The following is a 20,202-nucleotide window of genomic DNA, read 5'->3' on the forward strand; positions in this document are numbered from 1 at the left end:
GGGATGCACATTTGTTACATGAACTTGGAAAAACAATTATTGAGAAAAAACGCGGAAATGATTATACGTGCAATAATAATTTTTTAGAAATAGCAGAGAGTCTTTTATCGAATTGTCAACAAATTAATCAACAACGTTTTATATTTTTATCGTGTATTTCTTTTAGTTATTTATTGGGAGAAGTTTTGTTCATAATAGGAATACAAATTGTTAAGAAAAAGTGGATATTGAGTTAGTTTATATATTTTATTATGCAACATTGTGCGCTATTAATTGATTGAAATATTTTATTACACATTTGCAGTATTTTCATCAATTATAGGAGGCTTAGCAATACTCTGTGTGATTTTTGTAGTTCAGTATGCTATGCAAATTATTTTGTCCGTAATATTTCTCGCATCGTACGCGATCAATCATACAATTGTCAATGTTTTAATAGCAGAAAATTATCCAACCGGTTTGAGGTATATAATTTTATATATTTATTAATTATCAAATCGTTATGATTTTATTTAATAAATATATTTAGGGGAACTGTTATGGGATTTACAAGAATACTACCTCATTTGACGGCGGCAATGATCAAATTTATATCAAATCTTTCCTGTCTTGCTAGTATAATAACAGCATCTATTATTTTAATAAGTTCGTATTTATATAATTTTATATTTTTATAATTAAACTTGTTTTTTATTTTAAAATTAAAAAAAAAAAAAAACAATTATAGGTGGTGCTTTCGTTGTTATACCAATGCCCGATTTAACTGGAGTACCGATACAAGAACGATCTGTTCATTTGGATGATGATACATGAATTTATTAAAGAGAGTGATTTAAATGTTAAATTATACTTTTTGGTATTAATATATATATATATTTTTTTTTATAAGAAGATATTGATTATGAGTCATATATTTTTATATGAAAATATAGAAAAGAAATCAATTGTTATTTTCCGTGTTATCAATTTTATTTTTATCGACAGTTGCATTTCTAATAATAATTATCAAACTGAGTATGCGATCAATTTTATTCGTCGTCGATAATTTTTCACTATCTATAGGATTTTCTTTTATTATTTGTTGGTAAAACAAAACTCTATAGAGAAAAAGTTTGAAATTTGTGAAAGGTGCCACTACTTTTCTTTATATTCTTCTTTTGATTCAATACATGCACACACACATAATAGGATATACAAAAACTACGAGTTTATCCATTTGATGAATTTTAAATAAATAATAATATGTAAGTTGAATAAAAAAATAAAGTTTTATATATTTCAACGTATTTGAAACATTTCCGTTAGATCAAAATAAATCATTAACAATAATTGAAATAATTTTTAATGTATTATTAATAAAGTATCGATTATTATATAAATAGGCGTCATCTCGTAAATCGATTTTTTATCAATTCCAAAGGAAAACTTGTTTTCCCATAATCGTAAGTTAGTGTTAGAAACATTCTGTCGTAACGCATAAATTTTGCTCGTACTCTAACGGTGATCGAAATGTATAATTAGTATATGTGTGGTATTTCACTTGAAAGAGTTAAAACTCTTAACACGAAGTTGAAAAGTCCTCATTCCATACGATCGTTTTTATCAGGGTGTCGAAAGGAGGGGAGAGAGAGGACTGTTAGATATTCTCGCAGGTAAAGGTAAGAGTCAACTAGCTTTCGAAAAAGAAATAAAAAAAAGTAAACACATAATCAACAAGGGATTCATCATGTTCTATTAGCATTCTTCTTTCTTTTAACCTGATTTCTTTTAAAACAAAAATAAAACACACATAAATGAAAGAGAGAGAGAGATAAATTGTTATTCTATTTAAATGAATTTTAGATTACGTTAGTCGTGGATAGGAAATAATAAAGTGTTTCCGCTTAAAGCATATTCGGTTTATTTTATTTGGAATATGTTTCCGCAAATGACGCCGAGTTGGAGAGAGAGAGAGAGAGAGAGAGAGAGAAAACCCGGAAGAAACGGGTCATCTCATCTGCCGCTAGAAACTGATTTACGTTGAGAACAGGTAAGCAAGCACAGGTAGATAGTGAGTATAGAAGAAGGATCAGTGGAGGTACGGCTGTCGGCTTGGTTGGTAGTGTTATAAACGGAAGAAGAGGTCTTCGTTGAACGAGAGGAAGAATCACTATAGTACGTTCGACTCGTTATTTCGCGAATTCCATAATAGTCTTGGTTAATAAAAGAAAAAAAATAAATAAATAAAGTATAGAAAAGTAATCAACAATTTGTTTGGGGGAAGAAGACAAACAAGAAAATGCTATTTGGATGGGTTCGGCGTTGGTTTATAAATCGGATGGATATTATCCTTGGTACGTTAACAAAATATATAATATTTACAAATAACACGCTTTTTCTTCGATAAAGAAGATAGATGATATCGATTTATCAAATTGGACGTGGGAAAGGTACGAAACAAAAATTGTCCTAAAGAAAATATTGAAAGCAGGTTAGCAGGCTAGTAATGGTTGGTATCTTAGCTCATTGATCCACAATCGAAGAGAGAATTGTTAGTGAGTGTGGGAGAGGAATAAAAATAGGAATAAAAATAGTGTGTGAGAAAGAGAGAATAAAGAAAAGGTTTGTTTTTTTATTCCGAGGAGCGATCGAGCATAAAGCTGGCGCTTGAATTTCAAATCGGCCGGGGTCCGCGGCCGAGCATTAAAACGAACCCGTTCTCGTTTCGCGAATACTATACCCTCCTATACTATATTCTCCTTCCTAAACGAGAATGCAAATGCATACGGATTGCCGAATGATCTTTTGATAAAAGAGAGAAGAACTACTCCTCCTCCTCCTCATGCCTCTAATAGGCACAACACTTTCCCTACGGTTTAATTGCAAACGGTTTTAACACACATTGTCGACTTAATCATTTTTTAACGATCCTTTCAAAGGATTCCTCCTTCTTTTTCTTCAACTTTTTATTTTCAGTCGATCCGATAGATACTTTATCATACTTTTATTTTTTCTTTATGTAATACTAATAATATTTTGTTCTAGTCAATGGTTTACAATATCGGACAAAATATATCAGATTTTCATTTCACGAAATAATTATTGATTAACGAAATATTTCGCTGTAAGAAAGTCTTTGAATAAAACGTTTAGGAAAAGAAGACACGCCCTTTGGAATAAGAGTTTGAAATAAAACAAGACTTTTCCTTAACTTTCCGGCTAGTGATTCCACTCGCTCGACTTCGTGGTTAATAGTCACTGATAAAATTCAGTTTCTCTCATTGACTTTAAAGAGAGAAATCTCTGTTTAACAATTGGATTTTGTACAAAAGGATACGAATGAAATTACGCCAAACGATTCAACCTACGATTTCGCTTCTCTCTCTGTGTGTGTGTGTTTTTTTCTCTTTTCTATTCTTTTCTATCCTTTTTTTCTTTCTTTTTCTTTTCTTTTTATGGACAAATACTTCTTCCAAACGAAACGTTTGGGTAAACGATCTCACTTCTATCACTTTTATCTCTCTTTCATTTATTTTCTTTTCCGCAGTTTTTCCAAGTTGACGGGCTTGATACATAGAATAATTGTAAACGTTCCGTTAACGGGTAATAAAAGAGTTAAAATAAACCTTTAAATCGTTCATATGCGTACATACACATGTATTACAAAATAACATTTACAAGTTAGTTCTATACTCGTTTGTGTTTAAAGTATGCGAGTGCAAATGGTAGAACTACAATCGCCAATGCAATAAAAGTTAATTAACGGAAGTTATCGATGTTTCTTTTCTCGAATTAGACTATTTTTCATTAAATTCTTCCAACTTTTTGTACTTGTCTTTTTCTTTTTAACGAACGATTATAATCACAAATCATTAATAATATTACAATAATTCTCAATCTGGCACACATACACGAGTATAGATTTTTGTTAGTTCAGTTCGGTAAGTAAAATGACGCAATGGGAAACAGTTTTCTAGAATCTCGAAAGTATAATCATAATTTATAGACCGGTCAATGATCGGTCAGTCGTAACAACTCGTTCAAAGTCGTTCTGTTTTCGATAATTATTCGTAATTTTGTTCGGTGAAAGACATTTAGATTCGTTCGAAAAAACTAACGAACGAACGAACGAGTCCAAGAGAGAAATTTTAGAAAATAATTTTATAATATTATCGAACAAATTTACATTGTAAATATCAGTTAGATTTAAATGAAAACCGACGGTTACCAATTTCCTCGACTAGTTCTCCAACTAGGTGTTTTAAATCTCATTGGTGGAATTCTTTATGAAAGGGCACATACACGTTGCTCGCTATAGTTTTTATTTTACTCTTTCTCATAGATTGTACTCGTTAAAGCGTGACCAACACACCGGATAAACAAGGACACCTTACTTATTCATTTACTTGACTACTTTATTTCTCTCCTTAAATTCTTATCAACAAATATACTAAAAATGTCATCGAATTAAAAGAAACTTCGTTGATAGAAAAAAAAGAAGTATATTTAACATTTAAAAAGATTAGATTTTTTTGTGGAGATCTTTTATATTTCCCAGGCGAGTTTCAGTTATCATTTTAATTTTTTCAATTAAAACTTGCTAACCAGTTTAGATCGATTAAATATTTCACAACTAATTTATACGTGAAAGTATAAAAATATATTTTCTAATGCATAAGTACTATTCGATAATACCCTATTACTCGTGTCAATTACATCAAACTTATACGAACGAGAATAAAAAAAACACAAAAAATCAACTCTCATTACATTGATTCGAGTGAAAACTTTTATTTTTTCTTCGTATTTTAATGCTAAAGTCTAATAAGTTATTTCTTCAACGTTTCGTTATTATGTACGATATGTCAGTTTTTTAAATCGCACAATAAGTATTATATGATCCGATTAATGTTAGAAGAATTATGGAATCTTAAAACCGTGTTTTGCCAGAAGAAAATAGGAAGAAACTATTTATTCAATCCGATAGTTATCGAGGTGTATCAAATTTTGAGGAAATAGAAGAACGAGATGATATTATAGCATGATTCTATCGAATAAATTCAAGGTGAAATCCATAGGGCTTATAATCCCTATAGTAAAATCTCTCTCATTCTCTCTCTCTCTCACTCTCTCTCTCTCTCTCTCTCTCTCTCTCTCTCTCTCTCTCTCTCTCTCTCACTTTATCTTTGAATATTGAACATGAGAGGTGCTCATCACCAAAGTATTCACTCGTTGGACCGTATCGATTCGTTCAATGCAGCCTCGTTCGAGCATGACAGGTTTTAACGCTTCTACGATCAGTTAGAATCCTTCCCATCAATCTTTTCGATACCTTTGTTTTCCGACTTGTTTCTTCTCCAAGCGAAATTTGATACTTAAAAAACTAAAACAAGTGTATAAATCGGATATCTTTTGGTTTCCGAAGAACTCGTAAATCGATCCTATTATCCACTTAACTTAAGTTAACCACTTAACTTGTAACAATTTGATTTAGTTTGTTATTATACGATATTTTCGATTATTTCTTTCAAACTTGTTCTATTATTTATTTTCTATATATAAACGTATGTGTCATCGTAAATTCTTATTTTATTTTTATATTTTCATAGAATATTTTCTATTAGCTATTTTGTATTTTGCGTCTGTCTGTGTGTGTGTGTGTTTAAACTAGCTCGTCTTCTTTCGCAGTTAATATACTTTACTCTCTCTCTCTCTCTCTCTCTCTCTCTTTCTATTTATTTCTTCTTTCATGCATAAAAGTTAGGAAAAAGTGAAAAAAGTAAAGAGCACTTTCCTTCACATACTTTCGATGGATTTTAAAGTGCACATAGCGTCGTACGATGGTGAAAAGAAACTACGAGTACGGTTCGTCGTGTGTATGCGTCCAACCGATCATGACTTCTCGTCAATCTTAACAAGGAAAAGTACTTCCAACTATGACTTTTAATTTTTTATTCCTCCTTATTCGGATTTCACCAGTTGAAATCGTTTCCATTGATATATATATATATCGGTTAGCATGGTTTAGAATACATTAAAGTTAAGCCAAGAAGTATAGTCATTGTTAGAAAATTTATGGTATCGATCGATTTTTCATTTTCAATTTTAATTTCGCAGTTCAATCAGTATTACATTCAATATATTTAATAATTTTCTAATGTCATTTATTTTCTTTCCTTTTTTTATTAACTTTTATTTCGTATAAAAGAATAAGTTTTGTTAGAAAATTCAATGAAGAATTTTTTCGTAAACTCGAGATGGTGTCAAAAAGATTTTTGAAAGAAGCAAGAGAGAAATAGAGAGAGAGAGAGAGAGGGAGAGAGAGAGAGAGAGAGAGAGAGAGAGAGAGAATTTCATTTAAAATAAATGAAATAAAAATCTCTCTAGGTCTCGTCCTTGATAGTTTTTGATACCAGAAGGAGGACAAGGTCAGCAGACAAAACACAATGTAGATAGATGCACACACACACACACACAGATGATAGGCCAAATGTCCAATGTGTTAAACGATCGAAGGGCTCACATATAACGTGTGTCCAGTGGATTTATCCAAAGACCTCTCCCTTTAGGAATTAATTATTCATAATTACGTCTCATCATTTATCCATTTGATATTATTAATAATAATAAAAAGGAACAACCCGTGCGTTAATGTGAGCAAGTATGAAAATTATTTCTAGTTGGGAATTCATAAACGAAGAATGCTCCTTTCGCGTAAACGTTCATTATTTTTCATTATTTTCTTTATCCAATTAATAATCCAATCTTTTTGATAATTGAATATTAATCTAATAATAATTATTCGAACATTCTTTTATACAATTTAATTATTAAAAGGTCGATTGATTATTTGTTTGTTTTCTTTTTGTGATTTTAGCCGTTCCACGTAATTTGCATTAATCTTTTTATTAAGTTTGTTTTTCAAATATATAAACGTGTTCCGTTTTGATATTCGATTGTCGTTGTTCTTTTATATTTTTTTTATTGCAACCAATTGAGATTCAAGAGATCGAGTTAAAAAAAGAAAAGGCGCATGACTATTTTCGGAGATAATGTATACAATGATAGTTTAGTTTCTAGTTACCTTGATCATGACTGAACTATATTGTAGTAGGTTTTCGCTATATTTGGAACGAAAGAAGAATTTTACTGTTATCTTTAGTTTAATAATACGATTTGTAAAACATGAAATTTCAAATATTTCCAAAAAGAAAGAAAGAAAAAGATTTATTACATTATGTAGTACATATCTAATGTAAATTTAATGAAAATGTTTAACTAAATCTTAGATAAGATTCTTATAGTCGATTTAGAAACATCTCTGTTATTATCGAATATCTGTTAAGAGAAGTGGTAATACTAATGACATAAAAGCTATTAGAAGAAAATGATGGCAATGGTGAAGGTAGCAAGCGTAACACATTTTGCTGGTGGTTATATCAATAGATCTTGCGGTTACAAATCTTAACGAATGAAAGTGAAAATGCCACTTGACTAATGGCTTATCCAATAGTGAACCAATAATATTCCACTTATTTTCTTTCTCTCTCTCTCTCTCTCTCTCTCTCTCTCTCTCTCTCTTTCTCTCTCTTTCTAATCCTCGAATTTTCTTTTCATTTTAATATACTATCTTCGAAAGAATCTTATGAATCTGTTTTGAAAAAAGAAAAAAAAATGAAAAACCAGATGGCATAATACGTGCATATGTATTCGCGAATTGTCAACATGTCACATTGTCATTACAGTAAGGTTCTCGTATTTAATCGAGCTTGCTTTCCATCGATTGTTCATTGAATTGCTCTCGAACGGTTTTAGCATTATGAATTGGAAACATACTATTGATGGGAACATATTGTATCATTTCAACAGTCACAACCATCAAATAGTATTCAGCATCGTTTGCGCGAATTTGGAATGTCACGTTGGTATCGTCAGAAGAAACGAGAGAATCATAAATGTCAACGATATCGAATGGAGAACGTTATCGATACTATGATAATACAAATATGTCAAATTTATCTTTGCGTGTTTCTAATATTTTCAAGACCACAATAACTTTTCCATTATATTAAAAAATAGTTCATTTATCATACAATACATTCTTACTTCTTCATGGAATGCATTTCGAAAGAAAAAAGATAAAAAAAAGGAAGAGAGAAAGGCTATCTATCGAATATAATCAAGGATTTCTAAGAATCTTATACAATGATTCATAATAATAAAAATCAAATGTTAACGAAGCTAAGGTAATACACATATAATTATTCATATATGTCTTGGGCAGACTATCGTATGAATTTATGCTGATAGAAAATAATAGAAAAGTTTCGAGAGAATTCCATATATATATATATATATATAGAACTATAGAAAGAAGAAAAGTGCAGAGTGCAAGCAATCGAGTGCATTGAGAGTGTCGAACGTACAAACAAGAAAGTGAGCAAGCAAGCGAACGGTCGAAGTGGTCAGTGGCCGCTGAAAGCGAAAGGACGATCGTCCTGTAGCCATGGAAGGGGGTTTCGAAGTAAGGTAAGATTGTAGGTGCACCTTGTAAGGTGCAACGTGTGCAGTAGTAAGACACATTTAACCATTCCTTTCTCGCTCGTGCCGTTTAAACGCGACGACGTTCGACAAAATCCCCCTATAAGACACCAAGTAAGCTTAGCTGCTTCGTGAAAGAAGAAGAAGAAGAATTACGGTAGATCGTATTATCCTGGAATAATATATTCGTTTCAACTTTCTATCGATTTTATCGAAAAAGACAATTGTCGAGGTTTTCTACCATTGGATGTCAGTCAGTTTTCGGAATGGACATTGTGTCAAACACTTTGTTGTTGCTAGACGAATGATATTTTTCGTTCGTGCGCGTCAAACCAATGCCAGTCAGTCATTCGTGAAACGTATTACTGAGCGAAAGTTGTACCTCTTTGTGCTTCTCGCCGAATACTACTAGCCTGGTCTAAAAAGAGAGAGGAAAGGAAAGAAAAGAGAGAGTAGATTCGTTTTAATAAGAAATTTTCTACTCGGATGTCAGAAGTCAGTTCGATCGTGTCCTACGAGTGATCAAGATCGATCTACGAGTAATACAGTGTGTTACGTGCGGTGTCCTTGCACTGGTGCACTTGCTCTAAACCAGAAGAAGAACTTCTTCTTCATCATCATCATCCCTCGTTTTGGCATTCTCTCTTTTGGAAAATAGTACTTCTCGTAAAGAACGATCGCTTGTTTTAAGCCAAATTCGTGAGTCATCCTCACCCTGGCTTAGTTTCTATTCACTGTTTGACAAGGTCAGTCGTAGATTTTCATATATATGTGTGTGTGAAGATACGGAGAGATATTCGAAAAAGATCGTAAACGTTTTGATGTCTTATCATTTTTTGAAATATCACTCACAAGCGAGCTCGTAAAACTTCATGATCCAGAGAGTTCATCGATAATTTTTATTAGACAAAATTATTTCAACATTTGTTGACTAAAAATTATCGTAATTTTATATAATTCTATTAGTTTAACTCTGGTATATGATTATCTTAATAAATAGTAATAGATAATAAAAGTTGTTTTTATTTTTTGTTTTATTTTTTTGTTGAAAAATAATAAAACTCGCAGTCTCGTCCGGGGGAATCGCATAACGTCGATTTGCTCGAGTTTACGGTCGAGTTCGGTTCGTCGAAAGTGAAATCGTACGAAGTAAAAAGTCTGTCACGTATTTTCATGTTAATGCACCAAAGCAAAATGGATTTCTTTTTATCCCAACAACGTGCAAGCAACCAACCAACCCCTTTCTCGTTAAATTCTTCGCGATATTATTTATTTAAAGCTTGTGATAAATTTATTTAAAGCTTAGATGTTCGAGATCGTTAGTTCGCGTAGTACGAAGTGTTAGTAACGATTGTAGTATTCATTAAAAATAAGAGAGAGAGAGAGAGACATGTGCGTGTGTTGCGTGCGCGTGTGTAGTAGTTAACTTGACTTCTTACAATCTAGATCGTACGAATATTATTTTCCCAGTGAAAGTTCTTTCATTTCGGCTAAAACCTTTTTCGTGATATTTATCTTATACTTTCTGTCACATGTGTTCTCTTAAAAAAAAAAAAAAAAAGAAAGTAAGGAGGAATTTGTAGCACGAGTCATTAATATAAAACACGGTTGCAATTAAAATTAGATATTTTATTTCTTATCCTTTTTATCAAGAAGAATTATCGTCATCGATATATTAATTATTATATTACATAACATAAACACATTCGAATTAAAAAATAAATAATTGTGAAACTGTAAAATAGTTAGAACAAAAAATTAGATTATTTAAAACAGTTAATCTATATAAAAGGTAATTGCGAAAACAAAAAAACAAAAAACAAATAATAATATATTCAAAAGAATATAGAATAAGAATTATAGCCATGTATATTAATTATTATTAATACCTTGGTACATTTTTAATGAAAAACGATCGTTATCATTTCGATGCAAAACGTTCGTTACTTTATTTTTTCTTACAATTTTGTTCTCTCTCTCTCTCTCTCTCTTATTACTTCTTCCTGCACGATAAAAATCTTGATTCTCGTTATTCGATTCCCCTTTCCCCCTCCCTTCTCGTATACTTTTTCAAGAACCATAGTAAAGGATCGAGAGTAAAGTGCTTTTTATGAGGGCAGAAACCCGTAAGTAAAGTAAGTAACGTGGCGTATGAACGACGAGGAATGACGAGTGTGCGAGTGAGCGCGAAAAACCCCATAGAAAATGCAACGTCACGCTTGTGATTTCCACTTAAATCCGTACTCACGAATCATTACGAATAATTTTCCAGGGATGTCCGAAAGAACGACTTGAGGAAGTACCTGGCAAAGGAGAGAAGATGATGACGATGTCGTCGTCTAGAGAAGGAAGAAAAACAACAACAACAATTATTTGCTCCAGAATATCGTCAACGTGGATCTTTCTATTGTTGGTCCTCGTTGTAAGACTCGACCACGTGGCAGGTAGGCGTATGTAATCGAAATGAATCTCATTCTTACGTGCAAACGAAGTTACAAAGGTTTAATATTTGTTGATTGTAAACAAAACAAAAAGTAAGAAAAAGGTTTAATCTTACTAATTATTTGACCTGCTTTATAATATAAAATTTGATTTAGTTAGAAGCTTCTCTACTAATTATTTAACGAAGATTATATGTTAATTGTTATAATGATTCAAATTATTTCTGTTTCTCATGTGTGATCGTTATACAATTTCAAAAATAAGTATATATGGTTTTAACTTGATAGATAGAAAAATATGTGTTCGTGTAATTTGTATATGTCAAGATTGCGTAGAAAGTTATTTCAAATATTTTTTATGATAATTATAATAATTAACAGATAACTACTAATGCATTATATTAAATATTTGTTGAGATTTTACGAACTATTTTAAAGAACACTTGTTTATCGGTCATTAAAATTGAACAAATCCAAATATATACATGCAAATATATTATATTTAAAATATTATAGTTCATTAGTAGTAATATATAGTGTTTTCGTCCAAAGAGATGGGCCCCGTTCATTCTCACGATTATCATTTCAATCTCGTGAGATCGTGCGCGGCCTCGTTAGTATTCAAGGTATTTTTATTTTCTTTTCATTTTTTTCTTTTCTTTTTTTTCTTTTCTTTTTTATACTTCATTAACGAACATTTGCTGTTGAGCTCGAGCGCGTACCGATTAATTAATTGTAGATCTTAAGTTCCTTGTGTGTATCTGTGTGTGTGTGTATGAAATGTACGTGATGTGTCATATAAGGAAATGTGAAGCTGTCACACATACATACAAATATTCATATATTTAAAACACATATGTTCTGTACGAAGTCTACGGCATTACTCTCAAACTGAGAAGGAACTACGGAAACGTGCAAAAAGCTTGCTGACCTTGTCCCATTTCCGTCAAAGCTTTAGGAACGAGCTTACTCGTGTAAATGCAGTTCGTGCATACACACTGGCACAGAGTCGGAGATAGTTCTACCTTGTTATTTCAAATAATAATAAATATTTCATTTATTATTTTACGTAAACACGTTTAAATATATATATACACAAAATTGATATTAAATGAATAATAAAAATAATTATATATTGTATATATATCTATATATGTAAGAAGAATATTTTCATTGGAATATTTTTAATTATCGAAAAAAGTACACTCCATTATTACTACGCGAAAGTTCAATTTCGAAATAATATTTTTTTTTTCTTGTCATTTCTTTTCTTTCTTTTTAGACACAATCGTACCCTCTAAGAGCAAAAGCTTCTTCTCCGAAAGAAAGAGAGAAATATTTTCTTAGCTTTCGCTTAGGGAAGGAAAATATTCTGACGTTCCCATTTTAATACAACACTATTGCACGTACATTTATATATATATATATAGAAAGATGCACGGGTATTGTCTCTTCGGTGATATTTTGACGAAGATGCAGGGGACTCGCTTTGGTCCGTTCATCTCTTCAAAGTAATCCTCTCCTCGGTTCGAATAGAACAGAAAAATGAGAGAGGAAAATAAGAAAAAGATTGATAAAACCAAGCTGTGAAGAAGAAGGAGTAGAAGGAGGAGACAGCTTGAAAAAGAGTAAAAAGAAAATAAATAAATACTAAAAAGAAAGAGAGAGAGAGAGAGAGAGAGAGAGAGAGAGAGAGAGAGAGAGAGAGAGAGAGAGAGAGAGATGAAATCGACAAACGGATTTTCTTACAAAGCTTTTGGTTCGGTTCCTTTTCTCATTTGTTTACGATCATTGTATATTTTGTTAAGCTTCTTTCGNCAAGCTGTGAAGAAGAAGGAGTAGAAGGAGGAGACAGCTTGAAAAAGAGTAAAAAGAAAATAAATAAATACTAAAAAGAAAGAGAGAAAAAGAGAGAGAGAGAGAGAGAGAGAGAGAGAGAGAGAGAGAGAGAGAGAGAGAAATGAAATCGACAAACGGATTTTCTTACAAAGCTTTTGGTTCGGTTCCTTTTCTCATTTGTTTACGATCATTGTATATTTTGTTAAGCTTCTTTCGAGCTTACCTCACTCAGAGATGAACAAAAATTACGCCCAGTTATTCCTTAAGAATCTGATATAACTGGATTTTCAATTCTATTATCTATTCGATATATAATATCGTATTTGTTTGTATGTAAATTATTGTTTAAAATCTATAAGATCATTGTTTTTTTCCTTCGATAATTTAATAAGAAAAGTAATGATTTCTCGATAAATTTCTGACAATTTAGATAAGATTGTATTACAAATTGTAAAAAAATATTCATTGGTATTTTTACGCAACAAAAGGATAATACATAAGCGCATTATGTAAAATTGTAATAATATAATATGGAAAAAAAAAAGAAATAGGATACGAATGTTCCTAGTTTGATAAGTTGAATTTTAAATTTCCTTTAATTAAGTTCGCCGGGCACACAGCGACATTGACACAGTTTCTCGTCGGCCGCCGTTGCAATTTTCTGGCTTTAAATCGTGCCTCGCTCGTTTCGAAATGGAACTACGAACTTCAAGCTTAGGGATTTTCGTTTATGTCTATGTCTCTATGTGATTTCGTCTAACAGCTGATTTCAAATGGATTTGTTCAAGCCGATAATGCTACGTAATATCGTTAAGTTACATGTAATCATTTCTATATACGCTTATATATATATATACACATTAATTGTGTGTGGTATCTATAGATTACATTTATATGTAGTATTTTTCATATCGGAGATAATAACGTCTCAAGATGGAGAAACTCGTTAAGAAAAAAGAAAAAAAAAGCCAAGAATTGAATAGTATATACGAGTTTATGTGTGTATGTATATATGTATGGGTATCGTAAAACATGCACCAATCTTTTTACAATATGGTGAAAGTCCAAACGTGATAAGTAAGTTCGTATGGTACACACCTGTGGCCACACATGCAACGGCTGCTCGATCGATTTTATTCGCAACGATATTTTCGGAGTATAATTGCAAAGTCCTTTTTTTTTTTTCTCATACGACCTAATAATATTATAATAATAAATATATACATATATACATATATATGTTACCTAATAATATTATAATAATAAATATATATATATGTTACCGTCAAAGCCGGAAATCCGTCATTGCTAGTAATTTTTTTATACGGGATACATTTGTACTTTAAGTATTTGGTAGAAAAAGAAAAAAAGGAAGGAATCCGAGGTGAGTTTTATTCGTGAAATAAATCGACACATCGAAAAACGTAGCAGAGTATACGTGTAACGATGCATAGCACGAGCTTGGAAATCCGATCGTATCGGGAATCCGATAGTTGCACGACCCGAATAAATTGAGATACGATCTTTTTCACTATAAGATATAGAAACTTTTCTTTAGCACCGGTAACTAGTCGTCGTATAGGATGGATAGATGGATCGTGTGTTTCTCATTGTGGTTATTGAAATGTCGTATATTACTTTTCTCCTATTTTTTCTTTTTTTTTTTTGTCTTTTTATTTTGGGTCAGAGATATTCCAATTGCAAAAGTTTTTTCCTGTTAATCAGCAGCTCTCGATTATAAAAATATCTTTTTATATAGATGATCGAAACGATCGTCTAGAGATAAAATAAAATAGATTTCATTTTAACGAAGAAAATATATGAATTTATTTGGTAATAAATTTTTTATAAATATATATATATTTTTTTGTTTGTATTATTATAACGATTCACGTAATGTCAGAACGTGTTAGTAACTGACGACCTTTTCGTCGTTTTCCCGAATAACCGGATGAATTCGATTACGTTGCTTTACGTTAACGCTATATCATCATCATCATCTCGTGTCCGGGCTAAAGTGAAATTGCCTGTTTGCGAAGCTTAAAGTGAAATTCGCTAAGAGTATCGGTTTAATATTATTAATCTCTTTTTAAAAAGCATCAAATAGCACGTGGCAACAAATGTCTTTATTTAACGAGCATAGATATATAAATTGCATAATTAGGCACACGACAAAAAAAGTAATTTTCTTATGCAGTAGAGATAAAATATAAATTACGTAACGATATACATACAAAAAGAAAAACTTGTTATGACCAATTGAACGATAAAACACACGAGTAATAGTACTCAACCCGTTTCCCTTTCGATATTATCAAGAGTTTCTGATTTTACAGCTTTCCTGTAATTTATTATAACCATCTGACACGCTTGACGAGTAACAACCAGTCCCAACTTTGGGAAAAGTTCAGTTTAATAAAGTAAAAGGCAGAATTATCGAGGCTAAAATATTCCCAGTTCTACTTTTGAATACGATTAACTTCTTTCCCTCCTCCACCCCAGTTTCCTCTTCATCCATCGTTGAAACTTTTGTAAAGGGGAAAACGGATAGACACGAGTGAATGAAAAAAGAAAAATATGATGATACAAACGCATACTATACACAATGCGTATACTAACGTGAAACCATTCATCAAGTATTTTTTTTTGTAAGAAAGTATGTAAAGAATAATAAAATAATAAATATATAGGCCGGGGGAGGGGGAAGATGAATAGTCGTATCTTTCTCGCCGTTGTAACGAATGATAATCGGTGGTACAACAAACATAGCAAGCTTAAGGTCCATTAATTATTCTCTATTTTCACCCATTGATACAATCCTGAGAAACTTCTGTGTATCTTACCTTCTTCGGCACGCGAGAAGTATAATTTATTTGAAAATACGTTATGGGACTTTTCGTGATCGGCATTGTCCTCAAATCCTACTTCGCACCATACTCGGGAGTTGTTTTGCTCTCTTTCAAACGAAATGTTTAACCAGTTAATTACTCGTAATTAACTATTTTTCTTTCTAATTTAAATCGGTATGATTATTGTTTTACATCGAACATTCATTTTTAATCGAACAATACAAGAAATATTAACACTTAAACGCATCAAATGACCGATCGTCAATTTTTTGGGGAGAAGAATTTTGTTATTTGTTATAATTTCGTTGTTCTATTATTTGGTGAGTTGAAAAATTGTTATTGCATAATATTAATAATAACGTATAGACTTTTTGAAGATAAATCATTTGATCCGTTTTCTGGTAGAAATATATTCTAAACAAAGCTCGACACATGTTTAATGTTCATTTCATTTTGGATTAATAAAGATCGGATTTGATTAATCGTTTTTAATACGACAACCGTGAGATCGGTAAAGGAAAAATCGTAGAAAGGGACAGGTGTACGTTGAGTTCGAGACCTCTTCTTCCGTTAACGTTTTGCGTAACTCAACGACGACCTACGTTATTAAAACTTTCTCAGTTACAATTTACCGAGTGCTTGCGATCAGCAGCCGTGAATCGTTTATTTACGAATTTCTAACGCCGTTTCTAAAACTTTCAATAGAATCTAAATAAACGTGTGGGTTTGCCAATTGTCAAACGCTGGGTGTGCCAGCTTTTACACGAATTTACGAATTTGCAGGTTAAATTCTCATTAAACGTCGTTAATAGAATTTTCAGTTGTAACGTTTCTCCCTACTACTATTTAAAATTGCTTTGTATTAGAAATAAATAAAAAAAATAGAAAAAAGAAAAAGAACAAGAACGGTCCAACCGACGCGCGCAAATTTTTCAATAGAATTTTTATTGTGTTTAACGTCACACACACACACACACACACAAAGAAAAAATCATTTCGAAAAATCCAACTGGTTTTCTTGTCACGCTAAATGATTTTCTTACAACGATAAAGGTCGGTTTGGTTATTTTGAATTAATGAACTCGTTGTGACAAATAATACTGTTCATGTTAATTCGCGAGTTGATTAGAAAAAAAAAAAAGAAAAAGAAAAAATGATTTCTGGTCCCTTTCACCAATAACCTTCTGTTTAAAACAACCTACGTACAAATTAAATTAACTTATGCACGAAACGAGTTACCTCTAATTGTGTGTTCAATTTTTAAATACTAATTCCTTTCTTTTTTTTTTTTTTTTTATAATAGTATCGGTTGTATCACGTTGCGGTTAGAGTTAGCTGCTCGAGAAAATGACGTTTTACGCACGACTGAAAGGAAAAAAAATACATTGTGAAAGGTTAAAGCAACGATTATGAAACATCGATCGATGCTCGTATATACGAAAGTTGTACTTTTAAATTAGTGTTCGTGTTCGTCTGTGTATGTATGTGTCCTTGTATATACACCCACGTAAGATCATCGTACTCTGTATTGTTCGAATGCGAAATAACGAATATATTGGATGTTAACATTTATTCTGATAATAGATCGATTAAGAATTTAATTGACCTATGCAGAACGAAGTATCTTCAATCATGGAAATTAATTAGAGTATTTTGGTAGCTATCGAATCAATATTTATTGCAATATGCAATCCATCGTTTTATCAATTCGATATTTCAATCGACTCTAGTGGATTAAAATGATTTTCCTATAAAATCTTATTAACCCGTTTACACGTAATATAATATTGTTATGTAATTGGTATTAATTATCTAATAATCACTCGCACACAATTAGTGAAATATTAAACAATAAAATACTAATGACAGTAATAATACAAAATATATTATTATATATGGTGAATTTATATTTTTTCTTTTTTTCATATATGTATATATATATTTCGTATTAAATTTATTACAGGATGTCAATTTTACCCAATCGGCGAATATTTAAAATTTGTCAGAGTGCCTGAAAATTTACGAGAAGGTTCAGAGATTTTATCATTGGAAGCTCATCCAAGAAATCGTCTTACCATTATTCCCGTCGACAAGGTACATTTCACTTTCTTTCTAAATCTTCCTTTCATAATTGAACTTTCAGTTAGGTAAGAGGTCTTTTTATTTTGAAACAACGAAAAAAAAAGAAAAAGAAAATAAATGAAAAGGATTGATGTTATTTCAACGGTGTTTCTTTATGCGGTACGTGTGTTTAATGTTACAGGAAGAGGACAGTCGTTTTTTTTCTTACAAAGACGTTAATGGTACCCATGTATCTGTGACATTAGCACACTCATTGGAAGATCTCGTAGACGCGGAATCACCGAGAAATCTACTGAAATTCCGGGTCATCTGTGACTTCACCGATGGCAGGGACACCTTGGTGAATGTTTAAATAGATTTTTCTTCATTTCTTTCTTTCTTCAACATGCTAGACTAGATGCTAATTATAACGTTCTAAAGCTATCACCGAATAAACGTCGTTCGTTACAAGTTATTTTTTATTATATATCCGTCATGCTTTAATAGCCAACATTTACGTAACGTATACGATTTTAGGTCTAATGCGTTACGTTCACAGGCGTTTATGAGATTTTTTTTTTGGCATAAATTATCAACAAAATGAAACATACTATAACATTTATATATATATACTTCTTTTTTATTTTACTAGTTCTAAAATCTTTATCGAAGCGTGATATTCTAGCAAAGAGTAAAAAAACATGAAGTTATCAAAGTATTCGAGAGAATGATTAAATAATCCATACAGCTGATACAGCTAAGCGTCTAACTGTATATATCTGTTACATCTATTCCCAATCTGTGATATCGTATATAAATTTCTATCTTCTCTCAAGAAAATGCACGTGCCTAACTACGACACGTTGAACATATTGAACGAAGTAAAGTACCGTTCGGAATGCATGATCATTTTATTTTGTTTGTTTTGTGACTACTATCAACCGATAGCATTAATTTGCCATAATATTTTTCAGTGACATACTTTGTACTTATTTTTTGATAAACAAGTTTAGAGAGAGATACACGGAAATAATTTAATAATAGGTTGCTTTCGTTCAGGTATCGTCGCATTTATCGGTCACGGTTTACGTAGAAGATATTAACGATCATGCACCACAATTTGTCGATGCACCTTATCACGTGACAGTCGACGAGCTCACGCCAACCGGTAAGATTATACTTCACAAACGTTTTATTTCAACTAACTATAAGTAGGTTTTGTCCACTCGCCGAATAAAATACTTTTTCCTCTTAAAGTACCTTAACTTATATATGCATGCTTCGTTTTAAGACAAATTATAGTTCTTGAGTTGAAAACTAGTTCTACTATGAAAGATTCATGACCATTTAAATTCTCTCTCTTGGGTTGAATAATATTGAAATAAATTCAAACTTGAATTAATAGTTTTGCATTTTATAACAATAAAGCGTATATGTATATAAGATTCTATATACTTGTTTTTTTCTTTTCTTTTCTTTTTTACGATTATTATCATCAGTTTAAACAATGGAAGAATAATAATATAGGTGATATAAAGAAACACCCTATTATTAAAAGAAAAATTCTTTAACACAGATTTTCCTATCTCGTAGTTCGTCAAATTTCTTTTATATAGAATAAATGTTTTCAACTCTGAGAAGCTTGCTTCCCGTTGTTCCTCGATAATTCTAAACGAGATTACGGTGAATTCGTTGACCTATAGCAAAGTAGGATTTCCGTAAGTCTTTCCTTAGATCCATTTCGTTTAATCCCTGAATTTTGCCCAAATGTCGCGATTTTGTCTTCGTAGGAATACTGAAAGAAAAGAAATAGAAGTTAATTCGAGATAATTTATTTCTCTCTCTCTCTTCGATAAATGAATAATATTTTTTTAACGCTTTCGTGTTAATAAAAAAAAAAAAGAAAAAGTTTCAGTTCAAGACAATTGCTATTAGTGAAACGAACGAGGGGGAAAATAAAGAAAGAAAAAGAAAACATTTTGATTACGAATTTTGTAGGTGCAACCATCTTTCGTGGAATTCGTGCCATCGATGGAGACAAACCTAATACGCCTAACAGCGATATTCATTACGCTATAGTTAAAGGAAACGATCAAGGCAAATTTTCCCTCGAATCTGGCCATAGAACAGCTTTGATACTTCGTAAACCATTGGATTACGATAATGGTGATCGCGAGTTCACGCTCGTGATCACAGCGACCGTGAGTAATGGTGTTGTTATACACGACGGGATCCTTGATCCTTATCGCACTGATTACTTTAACAATTTTTTCACCGTCTCACTTTCAGGATCGGGGAGTACCCGCGAAGAGTAATAAAACAACGGTCAAGATAACGATCATTGATAACGACGATCTAGATCCGAAATTTTCTCGGGACGTTTACAAAACTAAAATATATGAATTTTATCCAATGCCGGTAAGGAAAGAAAATAATCATATTATTTATAATTATTTATATAATAAGACAATTTTAAATTAATATTATGTTTA

The 20,202-nt window shown here is 31.6% G+C and overlaps 1 protein-coding gene across 1 annotated transcript in view; it reads left to right on the forward strand.

Annotated features, from left to right (window-relative positions):
* Positions 1-2,089: 2,089 nt before the first annotated feature.
* The window catches only part of LOC106789334 (cadherin-89D), a 30,794-nt gene continuing 12,681 nt past the window's right edge, over positions 2,090-20,202 (forward strand). Inside the window, exons 1-7 of the mRNA XM_014753452.1 lie at positions 2,090-2,333; positions 10,793-10,964; positions 17,613-17,743; positions 17,913-18,071; positions 18,770-18,878; positions 19,709-19,911; positions 20,000-20,128. Of these exons, the coding sequence (XP_014608938.1) occupies positions 10,841-10,964; positions 17,613-17,743; positions 17,913-18,071; positions 18,770-18,878; positions 19,709-19,911; positions 20,000-20,128 (855 nt within the window). The 5' untranslated portion in view covers positions 2,090-2,333; positions 10,793-10,840. The remainder of the gene's footprint in view (positions 2,334-10,792; positions 10,965-17,612; positions 17,744-17,912; positions 18,072-18,769; positions 18,879-19,708; positions 19,912-19,999; positions 20,129-20,202) is intronic.

This window comes from Polistes canadensis, unplaced genomic scaffold (genome assembly GCF_001313835.1).
Source record: "Polistes canadensis isolate GaletaPanama2010 unplaced genomic scaffold, ASM131383v1 scaffold_177, whole genome shotgun sequence".
Classification (NCBI taxonomy): Eukaryota; Metazoa; Arthropoda; class Insecta; order Hymenoptera; family Vespidae; genus Polistes; species Polistes canadensis.